This window comes from Phytophthora infestans, genomic scaffold, assembly GCF_000142945.1.
Source record: "Phytophthora infestans T30-4 supercont1.4 genomic scaffold, whole genome shotgun sequence".
Taxonomy (NCBI): domain Eukaryota; phylum Oomycota; class Peronosporomycetes; order Peronosporales; family Peronosporaceae; genus Phytophthora; species Phytophthora infestans.
In genome coordinates this window covers 3,200,542-3,215,785 of record NW_003303755.1, presented here as the reverse complement: position 1 = coordinate 3,215,785, position 15,244 = coordinate 3,200,542, and the positions used below count along the sequence as shown (strand labels likewise).

The following is a 15,244-nucleotide window of genomic DNA, read 5'->3' as shown; positions in this document are numbered from 1 at the left end:
TAACGAATAAGTTCGCTTGGTGATCTATGTTCGAAGAAGTCCAGTCCGACATTTACTTCTTCCGACACCCATTTCAGCGGGCTCGTCTATGACTACGTTCTCTTCTAGCAGGTTTAATAATAGCAGCTCTTCGATGGACATCAGGTATTTGTGTGCAAGCGCGACATCATCACGGCAAGCTCATGGTGACTTCAGAGCTCTCATATTCATAAACTAGGGCACAGTAGTCGTGTGCTTCCAGTAGTTCACAAAGACGGGTACGGGCATAGAATTTCAGAAATGCACGCTCAGTATAAGGGCTTGGCGCACGCTTACGCTGTAGCCGTGGCATAACCCATTGAAAGGCAGTTCATGTACAGCAACACGTAAAGGCGATGGTACCTTTGTAATGGTACAGCTCTGAATAGTGATTCCTCTGGATAGTGATAAAAAGTGGTTTTCCGAGCAGTCAGAGGATTGACTGTACATGTATTCCTATTGGCGGAAAACACACAAAGTGACCACATTGTCACGTTGTCGATGGGCTTTCTCGCCGGAATACGCGCGCACTCGTCCGTGGGAGGACCTGGCGCATTGCCCCAAGGATACAGTACTCTCTCAATTCGACTGTAGCGACTACTGTAGTCCTCCCATTTGAGAGACGTCCCAATTGGAGAGAGAAGGCCCCCTGTACCAATCTGATACGCCCGCGGCCATTTCAGCTTGAGTATCCTCGCTCTTCTGCAATACCAACCGGTAACTAGATAGCAGTCACCCTCTCTTTGGATCCCCGTAATGCTAATACGTTCTCCCCCCCCACTAGAGTCTGGTGTATCCATCTATGCGTGTGTGGTGGACTCTGGCACTCGGACTGCTGAGTGATCCAGCAATCGCCGCCAGCTCCTCGGGTTCCGGCACCTCAGCGGCCAGTGGGACACTCAACACATTGACAACAAGCTGCAACGGCGGCTGTAGTAATAACGGAGCCTGTGTGGTCGTGGGTCAGTCCTCAACCAATGCCATCAACTGTGTAAACGACACCAGTTGCGTCACGTTATCGTCGGGTCAATCAGCGCTGTGCCTCGATGCCTTCAGTTCAACAGCTACCGAGTGGATCTTCCAGCCATCCGAGAGTAACGACACTGCAGGTGTCGGTCCCTTTGAGCGTGTGGGGCTACTACAGTTGGACGATCATGTTACAGACCTGGCGTTCAGGAAGGCAGAGCAGGTAGAGGATCCGCTCTCCGGGTCACTGCAACTGGCGTCCATGAACGTCCAGCCGGCTGCTACATTAGAGAAAGTGACCTTCCAGAACATAAGTCTGTCCGGACTGGACAGCGCCTTGCCGCTCAACGGCGTCAAGAGAATGTGAGTTGTTGCACAGGCAGAGATGGAGTGAGGAAGTCAGGACTGACATGGCTATGTGGTGAACAGATACGTCAACTACTGCTCACTCAGTAAGATTCCTACCACGGCAATTGCTGGCGACTCTGTCACAGTCATGTACGATGGTCTACATCTTCCAGATGGCTTTTTCTTTGTCTAATTGTATTTTTGTCTGGCTCCTTCAGTGATTTAGCTGGAAATGCCATCACCAAGGTGGACGCTGCCTTCCAAGAGAGGACTTTTACCAACCTTACCTTGCTGTACGTGGAGTTGCCAACCCATCTATTATCTGTTGCGATGTGACTGACAAGTGTGTTTTTCTCTATGCAGTGATTTATCATCGAATGCTCTAACGGAGTTCGATCTTGTACCTGAGAACTTCCCAGCCATCACGACCTTGTGAGTTTTATTGTCTGTCGCGCATTCACCAGTTCCCCTGATTACACTTTCTGACTTCTCGCTATTTGCATTCTTAGATATCTGCATGGCAACTCATTGAAGACGGTCCCCGACGTGGTTTTCAGCCTGTCGACATTGCAGTATCTGACGCTAATCGACAACCCTATCAACGCGTCGGATCTCACAGCACAGCAATTCACGTTCCTCGCTAATTTGCCGATGTTCAGCATTGACGGCATTACCGATACAATCGCTTGCCCGACTGCTGCTGTGCAAAGTGCACTGAACGATTCCTTCACATTTTGCGTGGGAAACAACGAGACTTCTTTCAACTCAACCATCACCCAGCAGCCAGCAACGACTGTACCTGCCATTACTGGGGATGATTCATCGTCGTCGTCATCTAACAAGACTTGGATCATTCTAGGCGCGTGTTTGGGTGCTGTTGCGCTTCTACTGCTTATCGGTCTCATCTGGTGGTGTTGTAGTCGACGGAGAAATGAGCAACCGAAGCTTATGAACAGTGCCATCCCATCGATTGCTATTGGCATGGGCGACATGTCAGACCACCCGTACATGGAGCTGGGAATTCCATGTTCTAACGCTTCCAGTCAGACGACGTCGGACTTCGAGCTGCTCGCGTCTGTGGCAGATGGCTACATTGGACTGACGAGATTATCGTACGACGACGTCTTCCTCCACAAGATGCTGCGTGTTAGTAGTCGTTCTGAACTGTGGCTTGGCGAGTACAAGCATGACGCTGTACTCGTCAAGAAGATCAAGAGTAACACGGCATCGAAAGCGCTAATGCGGGACTTTGTGACGGAGATAGAGCTCATGTTTGAGCTCAAACACCCTCGAATTGCTGCCTTCAGAGGTGCTATGTGGGACGCTGATGGCACGGAACTCTGCGCTGTGGTCGAGTACGTTGAAAAGGGCGCGCTGCGGGACTGCACGGTGAACAATGCTATCGAGTTGTCCGTGCCAAAGCAACACGCCATTGCTCGACAGATCTCGGAAGCCATGGCGTTCCTGCACAAGCAAAACATCGTCCACGGTCGGTTGAATGCGTTCAACGTTTTACTGGACAAGGACTACTCTGCCAAGCTGAGTCTTTTCAGCATCTTCCACTACGTCAAGCTGTCACCTCTAGACAACGAGTGTAAAATATTCGTGGCTCCGGAAATTCTGCGTGGTGAGCAGCCATCGGAGCGGTCTGACGTCTACGCATTTGGCGTAGTTCTCGTGGAAATCGACACAGGTGAGACGCCTGTGATGAACGCTCGGAGGCTGTCAATGGAGCGCGCAGGTCGCGAAGACGGGCTGTCCCCAACAGCGAAAAAGACGGGATTCCGCTTGAGTCGCCAGTGCTCTGGAGTGCTGAAGGAAGTCATTACGGCTTGTGTGGAGAAGGATCCAGCACGACGACCATCGATGGCTGAGGTGGTGTTGGCGTTCAAGAATGGGGCGATGAAGTTGTAAGCTCTTCTCGTATTTTATTTCTTTGCGCATCGACCGCGCCAGCTGGATGCCTCTGCATGACGCACAACTCGAGGGAACGTACTAGCTCGAGCTTTTGCAAACGGGAGTAGCCTCTCTGTAAAAAACAAAAATACTTCACTGTTGTAAAAATTTGCAAAAGGTCAGCTTTCATTCCATTTCGCTACAACAAATTGCAAGCACTTTCAGTACAATTGCTTACAGTGACGTTATTTAGTTAGGGTGGTTCTTAACCGCGTCGTGCCATGTGGATGCTATCCAACGTTTCCGTTTTTAATAATCACTTCAAGTAATATCTGGCTGCATGCACTGACTTACGGTATCATGTTCGAACTTCTTCCAAATAAACCATCACGTAGTACGTGACGTACGCAGTGTTGAGCTCGACTTTAGTCGATGGTGTCTCCCATTTCGCTGCTCGGGCAGACTCTTCATCAGAGTGCCGCATCTGTAATGCAAAGTCTCGTCTTTTCGGTGATCGTCAGACGATGAGTTGTTAAACAACGAAACAGGTAAGCAATACAGCAAGTTGAGTACAGTGTCGTGGACACACCAGCAAATTGCAAGAAAAATTTGGATTGCCTTTTTCTACAAGGTTTGAAGTGCGTCAAAACTATCATGACAATAAATATTCAACGCTCCTCCCTACTCCTCCGATTCTGTCCCCACCAGTGTGCGTGGATCTCCTATGCTTTTCTATACGCCCGCCTGCAAAACGAGCGGGGACTGCCATCATCGCTTGGCAGGTGCTTTACCAGCGTTGGTTGCTTGATGCAAAGAGCACACGTTGCCGTTGCGCTCGTATGCAGGCTTACGGCATCCTTCCACGACGCATCGCTTGCCTGGTTCACAATAAACAATTTAGCAACAGACAAGGGCAAACGCGAAAAGGACAAGAGAAAAAAAAGACCAGGCACGTAAGTACCCAAGCAGCCCACAATGCTAATGGTTGGCAAAATTAAAGAAATGCAATGCAGCTCACCTCCTCCGTGAGCCCAGCAGAGACCGTGGGAAACTGCCGTCTTAGTGCAGTTTTCCTCGCTACATTTGCGACCTGAAGAAACCAGAAATCGTTAGCAAAAAATGAAATTGCACACCGAAAGAGTAAATGGCTGCGTGCCTCCTCCGTGAGACCAGCAAACACCACGAGACTTGGCACGGTTTTCACACCCCGCCACGGTGCATTTGGTGGAGCCACCTTTGAAATGTTACGCAGCAATTTGTCAGTGCAAATCATGAAGCCACCTTTTTCGGCAATCGCATTATTCTTACCGTGTTTCCAGCACACTCCCAAATTTTTAGCACTGCTCGTGCACCCCACAACTGCGCATCGCTTTCCGCCCTGTTATCAGATTGCACAGCGCATGTTCAGCGGTTAGATACCAATTTGCACGGAGATACTTTGAAGGACAACAAGAAGAACAATAATGAAAAAAGCTCCAACGTACGCCGTGACCAATGCAAAGTCCACGGTTTACCACGTAGCGAGTACAATTCTCAAACTTGCAGATACGAGACTTCTTCACTGAAGCTTTCGGTGCAGCCGTTGGCGTCGGCACATTGGCTGCTCGGTTCTCCGTTGTGGAGACACCTGAAGCAACCGCGAAATCAGCTGCAACAAGTCAGCAAACACGCGATCAGTCCTTGCCAGTCGCGGAGGTGCAAATCTAGCCACTCGTCTGCAACGTTGCACCAGCGTAACGTACCAAAGCTTGGGCCAGTCGAAGAGGTTCGGTCCTCGTCCGTGTTGCCCCCAAGAATGAACGCGAGTGAGCTCTTCCTAGCACCCACAGCTGTCGCACGACCAACAATAGCTGCTGCAGCAGCAGCCGTGGCGACGTCTTCTGCATTCATGATGGCTGCTAGTCGGTGCCGGTTGGCGGCGAGTTGCAGTGCCGGTAGAGCTACGGGCTGTGCATCTGGACGCGGCTGGTCTGCCGCATGCTCAAGCCACGCTGTGCTCATGTCGACGACGTCGGGATTGTCCGATTTCTTCATGCAGGAGGACGAGGGATTGGGTGGGGCAAAGAGTAGCATCCACAGCGGAGCTGAGATAGGGACCAGGGCGGTTGGGAGGGACACGAACAGTGGAGGATACTCGGATGCGAGTGAGCGAGTGGAAGGATTTATACTAAGCCAACTGTTCCGACAGCCAGCAGGCGCCAGCGCTGTTATCTGAAGAATGGCCGCACTGCGAGAACCAGCACTCAAGTGCGTCTGTATGTTACTACAGAGAAAAGCCTCAGTGTAGATGCGCTTGATAGCCTGTGGAACGAATCAGTGGTGCCTGCGCAGCTACGGGTCCCGTTATTTACGGATGTGCGTCCACATTTGGATTTTGTATGTGGACGAACGTATGGTGGCCAAAAATGACGCCATTTCGGCCAACCGCCTCCAAGGTCTCGTCTCTGGTGGTCGCGCAGTATCCGTAACTCACCAGCATAGCGCTCCGTATGCTTCCAGGCTCTTCATCTTCGGGCTGAGGTCAGTGACCCGGTCACCACCTGCTCGGAGCAGTGCTCCTTCGATATTGTCGGCCTTCCAGCCGCCGGCTGCTGGCCGGCTGGCAGCCGGCCAGCAGTGAGATGCATTTCGATGCCTGAACACCAAGCTGAGGTCTCAACGCGCACCTTTGGACGAATTTGCTGATTAGCGACCACGATTATTAATAGATGGGAATCCATAATCGATGCATAAAAAGTGTCGTTCAATTGAAAAGAAAGCGTCCGTGACTCAATCGCTACTGTAGCGACGCTACATGCCTAAAATAACGTTATTATACATGTACAATACTTCGAAGTTATGGATACAGTAATAGTTTTTTTTAGCACTAGGCACACCGGTTTCTATTTCTGGATTTCCTCTCTTGCAAGCGCTCGTGCAAACGTACAGTATTGATAGCTACGCAACTCAACTCTGTTCATCACTTGCTTAGCAACAGGATCTGCACAGACAGTGTGAATGAACATCCCTTGCATAGATAGATCTTCAAAAGACGCAATCCCGCTGATCCGCAGCCGATTGCGGCTGGTGCAAGTACGACCTCGGAGGTGCTCTACGCGTGGTTCTTGTTGATCTTTGACGAGTGTGACGCCGGCAGCAAGCCCCCGATCCAACCGGTGCAAGCTCTCGCGCGATGCGATTCATTTCGGCCCACTCGCTCACGCAGCTCGCACACCGAGAATATTGCCGTTCTCGTATCGTCTCCAGCATCAATTCAGCGGTGTTACGAACCTTGCAGTCGAGTTCGATCAAAGCTCGCCTCGACTGGTTATATTGTGTGTAAATCGTTGTTGCTGCTCACATTCAGGGTTATCACAGCGAAGTGTTAGAGCAACATCCAGTAATTGTACTTAGCTAATATAAGGCTTCGTATTCGAAGCGCAGATTCCAGTGCAACAGGTTATCCTACCAATCTGCAGCTGAGCTTTTGCACCTTCCAATTCGCGCTGGATGTGTTGCATCCGACGCGTGGTCTGCTCGAGCTTTTGCTTCAAACGCACCACAGCGTTCTCCAGCCGGAATGAATGTTTTGAAGTCATGCGTTGGATTCGGTGTGCACGGTCCAGCTCGCCTTTCATCTCTCGCAAACGCTCAGGAAGACGCGATGCATTCGTTGGCTCGATGCGGTGGGTAACGTTGCATTCCGAGTTGTCATGACGAGCAACTTGCTCAGCAAGGGACAAGTATAGTCGCACAACGTTTTGGGGGCTTACTTGGAGTCGGCAAACAGGACAAGCATGACGGTGTGCAATCGCTTCCATGGCACAACTATGGTGGAAAACATGGCCACATCGCAACGCTGCCAGGCTGTTCTCCAGACTTTCAAGGCATATCACGCATGTCGTAACCTGATCGCTCTCAGTACTTGACGAAGAAGCAGCAGCACCGTATTGAGCCATAGAGATCTTTTAATGTGTATCAACATCACTGCGTCGCGTCCCGCTTCAATCTAAGAAACATCGTCAAATCAAATTCTTCTAGTGATGGATTTTCAAAACATCTTTCTTCTCAAAACTATAGTACTTTTTGGGTGTTTTAGTCTGCTTCAGGTGCCTAAATGTGCAGCATGGCTGCTATGTAGGACGCGCTGGGTCGTAGCGATGGATCGTACTGAAGACACGCACCCGCCAGCTCCTTGACCATCGTGGGGCATTCGGGTGTGAACGTGAACATGTTCATGAAGCTGGTCTCATCGTTGTTGTGGGTACCAAGCACAGGTGTCGTTCGACGACGGTTTTCCTCTAACGCAAGACTGCGCGAGCTTTGCAACATACGTCCGTTGTTTACACTCGGTAGGCTGTCGAGATGGGTGGTACGTCGTCGCGAGCTATCGGAATCGGAAACATTCGTCGACACAACCGTGCCATCGGTGGAAAGAAGAGTACCGTTGTCCGCGTCGAAATCGCCGATATGTGTACGCATTCTCCACGAGCTCCTAATCATTTCATCCGCAGTCTGGCAAGTGTCCAGATGTGCCAGCAACACACCAAACGCATACATGTCGGACGACGACCGTGATGGCTCGCCAATCAAAATTTCAGGAGCAAAAAACGCTTTGGACGTGGAGTCGCAGCAACGATAGTATGACTGGCAACTGTAAGGCGATGATCCATCCGTAGGCAATGCAGCCTGAATCGGGTTCAGCTTGCAGCCCTTGCTAGGGTCCACGAACACGCTTCTGCCATTAAGTCCGTCATATGTGACCATGTGCTGGCTGTGCAAGTACATGAGACCACGTGCGATTTCAGCGGCTGCTTTCATCTTGAAATTCACCCAGTTAAGCTTAGATCCAGCACTGCGGAGGTACGCTTCAAGAGTCCCCAGTGTCATGTATTCACACACTGCAGTCATTGCGTGGCGGTCGTCCCAAACCAGTCCAGTAATCGAGAGAAGCTGTGGGTGACGCATCTGCGAAAGCGTTGGCACCATGTCCAAAGCAGCCTCCACATCATCGTCACTGGGTTGAAGCTTAGTCACGAGTACCAACTTCGTACGATGCTCGGCAAGCGCGACCACTACAGGCCCCGAAGCTGACAACTGGTTGAGCATTACCATATCGGTGGCCGGGATCTCCTTGAATGGAGCCTTGCGCAGTCCTCCTCCAGTGTTATAATCGTTCAGCGAAGTCTCAAGCTCCGTAGTCTGCATCGTACCGTTCACACCCATTCGTGCCCTGAAACTTTTCAGGTTGGCCTTGAGTTTATTACCATCGGCAGATACAAGCGAGTCATGCTGCTCCTTGACAGTCTTCTGCTTCAATCGTCGAAGAAGTACAACACCGCCAGCCACAGCCAGAACGATAACGAAGACAAGCCCGAGAACAACATAGAGCACCACAGACGTGCTGCTGCTCTCACTAGCTGTAGACTTCGTGCTTTTTTCCTTGGACCCTGAGCTATTGATGCTGCCCAGACCATCCCCATGGGTGTAACATATTTTCTTGTCTTTCCACGACACAGCTTCGTAACCGAAGGAGCAGCTTCCATCGACTGTGAGATTGGCTTCGAAAACGGGTAATTCCTGCAAATATTGTAGCTGCGGGAGGGTGACGTGGGCATTGGCGATGGTGTTGCCTTGAAGATACAGTGCGGACAGGTTGCGCATTTCATAAATAATAGTAGGAATGTCGGACAGTTGATTGTCCCGGAGATCTCTGTTAAAGTACGAAATATTATGTTGGATAAGTACGCTAGATTCAAGAGCAAGAGACTACTGTAGAACGTACAAAGTGGACACCGAAGTGAAAGCGAGTGAGCCACGAGGATCAAACTGGGTGAGCTTTGCCCGTTGAATGATACTGCAAGAACAAGGGGACACAAGTCAGTCATTATTTTTTGTTTCTTAACAGTGAACGAAGATGGAGCTTACAGGGTCTGAAGAGAGTCTGGAAATATGTTAGTGAGAATATCCCCGACACTAACGTCGGAAATTACTCTGCGCCCAAGAATGAAAACAATAACTATAAAATTCCAGAAAAAACGGTTTCAGGGACAGCACCCGTACATTTGCTGCAATGCTGTGCCTCCGCGGAAGGCATCCGACGAGAAAGAGAGCGGGACAGCGATATGTGAGCTTGCTGTCGCACCAACAATCGTACTACAAGACACACAAAAGCCATTAGCGTCAGCAGATTTCCAGTACCTCCAGTAGCTTCGAGCGTACAGATTCTGTAAGGTAGCTGGCAACGTGAGATCGTCAATCTGCTGGAAAACTGCAGTGTCGGTCTTGTCGCTTTGAGGTTGAGCAATTGTCAGCGTCCACTGTGGCGTACTCCAGCTAGCTGGCGAATTCACTAAGCACTGCACTTGGCAGCCTCCCGAAGTCACATTTGCCTTGCACGTCGGCATATCAGCGGTTGGACAACCGCGGTAGAAAAATCCGGCATCACTGCCCTCCTTGCTCCTGTCCTCTGTTGCCGATGACGCGTAGTTTACGCAGAGTGACGAGCTGCAAGCGTCGTAGCAGTTGCTTGTGAGCACGCTGTGCTCCGGTGGGGTGCACACATCGCTCGCAGCCAGGACTCCATCAGCAGTCAGAGACGCCGCAACTAATGCCGCAACACTGCGAGCATTTCGCATGTTGCCTGCTCTCGCTACTTCCTCTCGGACTTGCAACAAAAACTCAAGCGTTGCACTGAGCTCTCAATCTGGTTTCAACAAGTACAAAGTTCAGTTCATTTTCATTGTTCAGACTGTGCTACCACTTCCACTGCTCTCGTACCGTGTGACGCTGCCAGTTTTGCCACAAGGGAGAGTAGGTAGCACCAAGCGATTGAATTTGCCCCCACGCAGCAAAAGACTTCCGCACACGGAACCTCGAATGGGCAAATGGAAGCACTTGGTTGTGTAGTCACAAGGTCAAAATGTCCCACAAAACAGCGGTGGGGCGACTTGTGTGCATAAACAGGTCGTAAAGCCAGTGTTTTTGAGCCGAATCGGCATCGGCATTGGTCGAAAAAGGAAGCGAACAAGCAATAGCATTAGTTAAAATGAGAGCTCGTTTCACGGCAAAATTATCACTCGCCTTCACTATGTAAGGAAACGCATGGGTCGTTTTATCAACGAAAGCTCGTCGATTCGGCACTGCTTGAAAGACATACGAAAAAGATGCTTGGAGGAACCTTCTCGTTGCTAAATTGAAACTATCGTCGTGTGTAGATCTTTTCAACTCAAGTCTATGCGTTTCGTGCCGTTGAACCTCGAGCCATCGCTACTTGGTCCACGACTAGTGGTTAAGTGCGGCAGCGAGTCTTCGGGTGCTACAGTAATAACCAAACTTTTCAGCTCTAATTCTGTCGCTACGATTATTAATAGCTTGCGACTGTCAAACACTGTGCTCAATAAAAGCAGAATCACGATCACTGCGACGTCGCCCAGCTGGTCCAGCTGCTGGACGACCAACGTGCGGCTCATAAAAAAGGGTTCGTGTGAGCGACGCGGCACACCACTTTCACTTGGAGGCAAATTGAAACGACTGTTGTATTGAAAGGAATGCTGCTCTTCGACACTCATCAAAGATATTCTGTATGTACAGTAGTACAGTAGCTGATTTAGCCGGATAGGCGCGTGTCTGGACAATCGCAATTCAACGTGTACATGTAATTTACGTAAGCTTATTATTAAAAATATCATCATGAATGGATCGCTGGGGCAGGCAATTGTGTCATCAAACGCAGAACTCATAAATAAGGTTAGGTGTCCTAATTTAGGATCAGCTCTAAATTCGGACGGATTCTATGTTTTTAAAACGGTTGCTGAGCTACACGTCACCAGCTCAGATTTAGACATGGCTCAACTATTTTCGCTGCGCAACAGGTGGCTTTACACTCCGCCCGCTAGCTACAAGACTAGCACGTTTTGAGCCGTGCTTACATCCCTTGCAGACGTTTTGACAGCGTTATGAGCGCCCGAAGACTTCGCGAGGCGATCAAGACTTCGCCCCGGGATATCACATGTGCGTCGTTGTTGTGCTGACTACTTTTGCCACTCTGCCTAATCAAATCTGATGCGCAGATATTCCACACAAGGCTGTTGAGAATGAGCACGAATACCTACGGCAATGTGTGGATCCGGTCCTGATGCCACTCATCGAGTCACTGCTGCTCTACCAGCCAGAGAGCGTTTACCACTTTATACACGACTTCGTGGACGAACAAAAGAGCAGCCGCTTCGTACATCACACGAGGAGTGCAGGCTATGCCAAGAAGCTCACCAACCGCCGCAAGATGGCGGACTTTATGTCTACCAGCGTAATTCCCGTCATGGATGACCTTGCCAAGCAAATTCTACGGGAGAAACCAAACTCCGTCAAAAGTGAGCTTTTGAGGCGAAATATTTGTCTCGTCATGGCTCTCACCTTTTCCGCTAACCCTTCTTAATTGCAAAGCTTTTATCAGAGACGTGGTAGCTGCACGCATTATTATTGAGTCTACCGTAAACGCTGAAGCGTCAAACCAGGTCGAAGCTGTCGTCCCTTTCAGCGTGAACGACCGCGTCTTGTGTCGGTATAAAGGTCGACCTCGGTACTTTCCCGGTGTCATCACCGCTGTCGACGACCACGGCAACTTCACGGTCCTATACGACGACGGGAAGACTGAGAGCAATGTTCACTGCATGTGTCTGAAGCAACACACCAGCGACAAAACATCATCACAAAATGTGGTTGATGAAGAACTCAAAGACAACCAGGAAATGCCGAAGGTCGCCCGCACGATGGATATCGTTCTTCTTATCATTGGTATTGACGGATCTGGCAAGACTACGCTTCTGTCAACCTTGCAAGGTGATCTGGATAAGGAGCACGTACCAAGTGCAGGCTTCACATCAGCCACCTTCCAGACGGAAACAGGGTCGGCTACTTTCTACGACCTCGGAGGCGGTCCAGCATTTCGCAACGTGTGGAAGGAATACTACGCCGATGTACGTGCTGTGATCTACTCGTTTCTGGTTAATACTGACACTCAATGATGTTCAGGCTCACGGTGTTATCTTCGTGGTCGATTCCTCGAATGAAAACTCGTTGCTTCATGCAGCAAACGTTCTCGAAGAATCGATGGCAAACGAGCTCATGATCAACAAGCCGTTGCTCATGTACGTGCAAATGTTGGCTTCATCCTATGTCCATTAAATGATCTAATCCAGTGTTGTAAACTTCTCAGCTTTGCCAACAAACGAGACCACTCCGATGCAGTAGCAGAGAAGGAGATGCAGAGTTTGCTACGTTTAATCAAGTTTCCCAGCTCCAAGATTGTCCCTTGTGTAGCCAAGCCGGCCATTTATGGTGGCGTAGACGAACGTCTGGAATCAGGACTACAGTGGCTCTTTGATCAGGTTCACAACGACTTTGACTCACTCCACGAACGTGTTCAACGTGATCTTACACTGAAGAAGGAGCTTGATCTGCAGAGACGAGATGCGCAACGTGCTCGGGTGGCACGTTGGAAAGAAGAGCGTGAACTCAATCAAATGCGTACACATGACAAACTGTCAATCAACGAGCAAACCTCGTCCTCCAAAGCTGCCACAGACAACCAGGAAGAAACCGTGATATACTGCTCAAGCTGCAACACAGCACCAGCAGTAACAAAATGTGCAGCATCCAAATGGATGCCAGTCTGCGATAATTGCGCAACAACGCTTAGAAGTCAGTCTTCACATAAAGTGTAAATCGCTTTAGCAAAACCCTCTAAGATTCATTGCGTTGCTTTTGATACAGTTGTCTATCGTCGCTTCTTGCCTTTTTTCCCACGACCACGTTGTTCTTCCTCCTCGTCCTTCTCCTTTTTCGAGCGCGCGTTGTTAACAATTTTGTCTACACTCTCTTTCTTCTTGTTCTTGCGCATCTCCTTACGTTCGCGGCGTTTCTCGGCAGCCTTGTTCTCCTTTTCAAGTCGCACACGCTCCGCCTCTGCCTTCTTTTGGGAAGCTTCTTCGTCAGCCTCCTGCTGCTTCGTATCGACCTCCTGGACAGTATCCTCGTCTTCAACTGTGGTCGGATGATCTTTGCTATCACTTGCTTCACGCTTCACCTTGCCAAGAGCAACAAGCTCTTCTTGTAGAGCTCTATCCATTTCATCATCCAGACCACTGAGATCGCTAAAAACACCCAGCTCCATCTCTTTCTCGCGGTGTTTTTTCGACGTGAGGTGGTTCTGCAACTGTTTCGTCGACTTGAAGGTCTTGTTGCACAAGTCACACACCAGCACGTCTGCGTCCAATTTCTTTCGGAGCTTTTCGAGCTCCTGCTCAATGTCACGGTCAGCAACACGGCTAGTTTCCATTCTATTGTCAGCCCAGAGTTTTTCCTGCTGCTCCTGAAAGGCACGTCGCTCGGCATCAAACGCAGCTTGTTTATCACGCTTTTTAGCTTCCTCTTCCACACGGCGCTGCTCCTTTTCTCGTTCTTTTTGCTTCTGGAAGGCACGTACTCGCGGGTCTCGGCGACATACGAAGTCCACGAGCTCACGCACTTTAGTAGTAAATGCTTTCTTCGCAGCATCTCGCAGCTTCTTGTTCTCCTTCTCCATCGCTCGTCTCACCAGTCTCGTCGGTGCATCTGTCGTCTTGTACTCGTCCACCCACGCAAAACTACGTTGCGTCGTGTAGCTCTTCCAGTGCTGGTAGAAGTAATTGACATCTTCCATCGACGTGTTGGCATCTCCAAGTTCCGGCGCAACGTCCGACACTGACCCATCGTCGCCTTCCAAATCCAATCCATCAATCTGTCCACATATTAGCTATGAGTACTGCTGTTACAGAATCCAAAGTACTGAGGCAAACGCACCTTGGCGAAGAGTTCACCGTACACGAAGTAGAAGCTTTTGGCGTCCGACCCAAAGCCCGAATAGACCGACGCACTGAAGTACCGGAACAAATTGAGCTCATCTTCGTCGTCTCCGTCTTCGTTGCCGTCTCCACCGCGTAAAATCTGTTCACGGTGCTCGTCGTACCATTTTTTCTCGTGCGGATCACTCAGCACCTCGTAGGCATTTTGAATGGTTTGGAATTGCTCTGTAGCCTCTTCGCTCGAGATGCCGTTCTGTTGATGCTTGTCTGGATGCCACCTCAATGCCTTTAGACGGAAAGCCTTCTTGATCTCCGCCGCCGACGCATCACGAGCTACAGCGAGGACCTCGTAGTGGCAGCGCATTTTGAGGTACGACTGACCAGCAAAAATGTGAAAAAAATGCACACGTAATATTTGATTGGACTAAAAATAGTCCTTCACAACATCGCCCCATTTTTCGGCTTGCGCATACTCACGTGCAGGTACAGCACATTCATCATGGTCTCCCACGGGTCTTCAATCTCTTCATACTTCCAGTTGTCCATGGTCACGAGCGATGGGATTTTCCGTCGAAGCCCGCCAATGGCGGCAGATGAGCAGCCCACAGTCCCGAGCCAAACTCGCGCCAAAGGAGACAAGAACGGATAGCGCGTGGAGTTATCGCGCCACCATTTGAAAGGGTCTGTTATGCGCGTCTTCGACTGTTGGATGTCAGCCAGATACGTGGATATCTCATCCGCAATGTAAATTCGCGTCTCTTCTGTTTCAGCATCGTTAGGAATATCCTCCTCTTGCAGCAGTCTGCGCATCAGTCCAGGCGCAGGAGCATTCTTCCGGTGCAGCTCAAAAGCACGCTCCGCTAGTGCAAACCCGCACTGTTCACGCTGATTCTCACTGATATGCTCCATCCTGGCGTATCGAGGGTCCAGAAGTGAGCACCACTGGAACTCCGACAGCGCCGCGTCAAAAGTAGAGCGGATACCGTCGAGAATACTCTCTTGAAGCATAAGCAAATCCTGACTAATCTCGGTCGCATCGAACTCCATCGTCAATCGGTAATGCTTGATCAATCCGGCCAGAATTTGTTCTTGGCTCAGTTGTTGCTTGGTAATCACGAGGCAGTGGATCATGAAGGGGAGTGTGTGGGCTTTTTCTTTCGTGGTAAGCTGCTGAACCTCACGTAGCGTACGCA

The 15,244-nt window shown here is 50.1% G+C and overlaps 6 protein-coding genes across 6 annotated transcripts; 2 read left to right on the top strand and 4 right to left on the bottom strand.

Annotated features, from left to right (window-relative positions):
• Nucleotides 1–820: 820 nt before the first annotated feature.
• Nucleotides 821–3,246, top strand: PITG_03775 (protein kinase, putative; the record flags this gene model as incomplete). Its single annotated transcript, XM_002906775.1, has 5 exons — nucleotides 821–1,347; nucleotides 1,414–1,436; nucleotides 1,559–1,625; nucleotides 1,696–1,764; nucleotides 1,842–3,246. The coding sequence occupies 5 exons, from the start codon at nucleotides 821–823 to the stop codon at nucleotides 3,244–3,246; spliced, it is 2,091 nt and encodes a 696-aa protein (XP_002906821.1).
• Nucleotides 3,247–3,586: 340 nt separating this feature from the next.
• PITG_03774 (uncharacterized protein) lies at nucleotides 3,587–7,028 on the bottom strand (the record flags this gene model as incomplete). Its single annotated transcript, XM_002906774.1, has 9 exons — nucleotides 3,587–3,712; nucleotides 4,051–4,106; nucleotides 4,247–4,318; nucleotides 4,537–4,606; nucleotides 4,713–4,855; nucleotides 4,971–5,395; nucleotides 5,702–5,816; nucleotides 6,155–6,208; nucleotides 6,677–7,028. 9 exons carry the CDS (start codon nucleotides 7,026–7,028, stop codon nucleotides 3,587–3,589), a joined length of 1,413 nt encoding a protein of 470 aa, XP_002906820.1.
• A 292-nt stretch (nucleotides 7,029–7,320) lies between these two features.
• PITG_03773 (protein kinase) lies at nucleotides 7,321–10,075 on the bottom strand (the record flags this gene model as incomplete). Its single annotated transcript, XM_002906773.1, has 5 exons — nucleotides 7,321–8,920; nucleotides 8,993–9,064; nucleotides 9,271–9,363; nucleotides 9,430–9,913; nucleotides 9,988–10,075. The coding sequence occupies 4 exons, from the start codon at nucleotides 9,843–9,845 to the stop codon at nucleotides 7,321–7,323; spliced, it is 2,181 nt and encodes a 726-aa protein (XP_002906819.1).
• A 1,269-nt stretch (nucleotides 10,076–11,344) lies between these two features.
• PITG_03772 (ADP-ribosylation factor-like protein) lies at nucleotides 11,345–12,932 on the top strand (the record flags this gene model as incomplete). Its single annotated transcript, XM_002906772.1, has 5 exons — nucleotides 11,345–11,579; nucleotides 11,653–11,870; nucleotides 11,955–12,185; nucleotides 12,241–12,356; nucleotides 12,425–12,932. The coding sequence occupies 5 exons, from the start codon at nucleotides 11,345–11,347 to the stop codon at nucleotides 12,930–12,932; spliced, it is 1,308 nt and encodes a 435-aa protein (XP_002906818.1).
• A 53-nt stretch (nucleotides 12,933–12,985) lies between these two features.
• PITG_03771 (uncharacterized protein) lies at nucleotides 12,986–13,909 on the bottom strand (the record flags this gene model as incomplete). Its single annotated transcript, XM_002906771.1, has 2 exons — nucleotides 12,986–13,207; nucleotides 13,295–13,909. The coding sequence occupies 2 exons, from the start codon at nucleotides 13,907–13,909 to the stop codon at nucleotides 12,986–12,988; spliced, it is 837 nt and encodes a 278-aa protein (XP_002906817.1).
• Nucleotides 13,910–13,982: 73 nt separating this feature from the next.
• PITG_03770 (uncharacterized protein) lies at nucleotides 13,983–14,415 on the bottom strand (the record flags this gene model as incomplete). Its single annotated transcript, XM_002906770.1, has 2 exons — nucleotides 13,983–13,987; nucleotides 14,046–14,415. The coding sequence occupies 2 exons, from the start codon at nucleotides 14,413–14,415 to the stop codon at nucleotides 13,983–13,985; spliced, it is 375 nt and encodes a 124-aa protein (XP_002906816.1).
• Nucleotides 14,416–15,244: the final 829 nt, after the last annotated feature.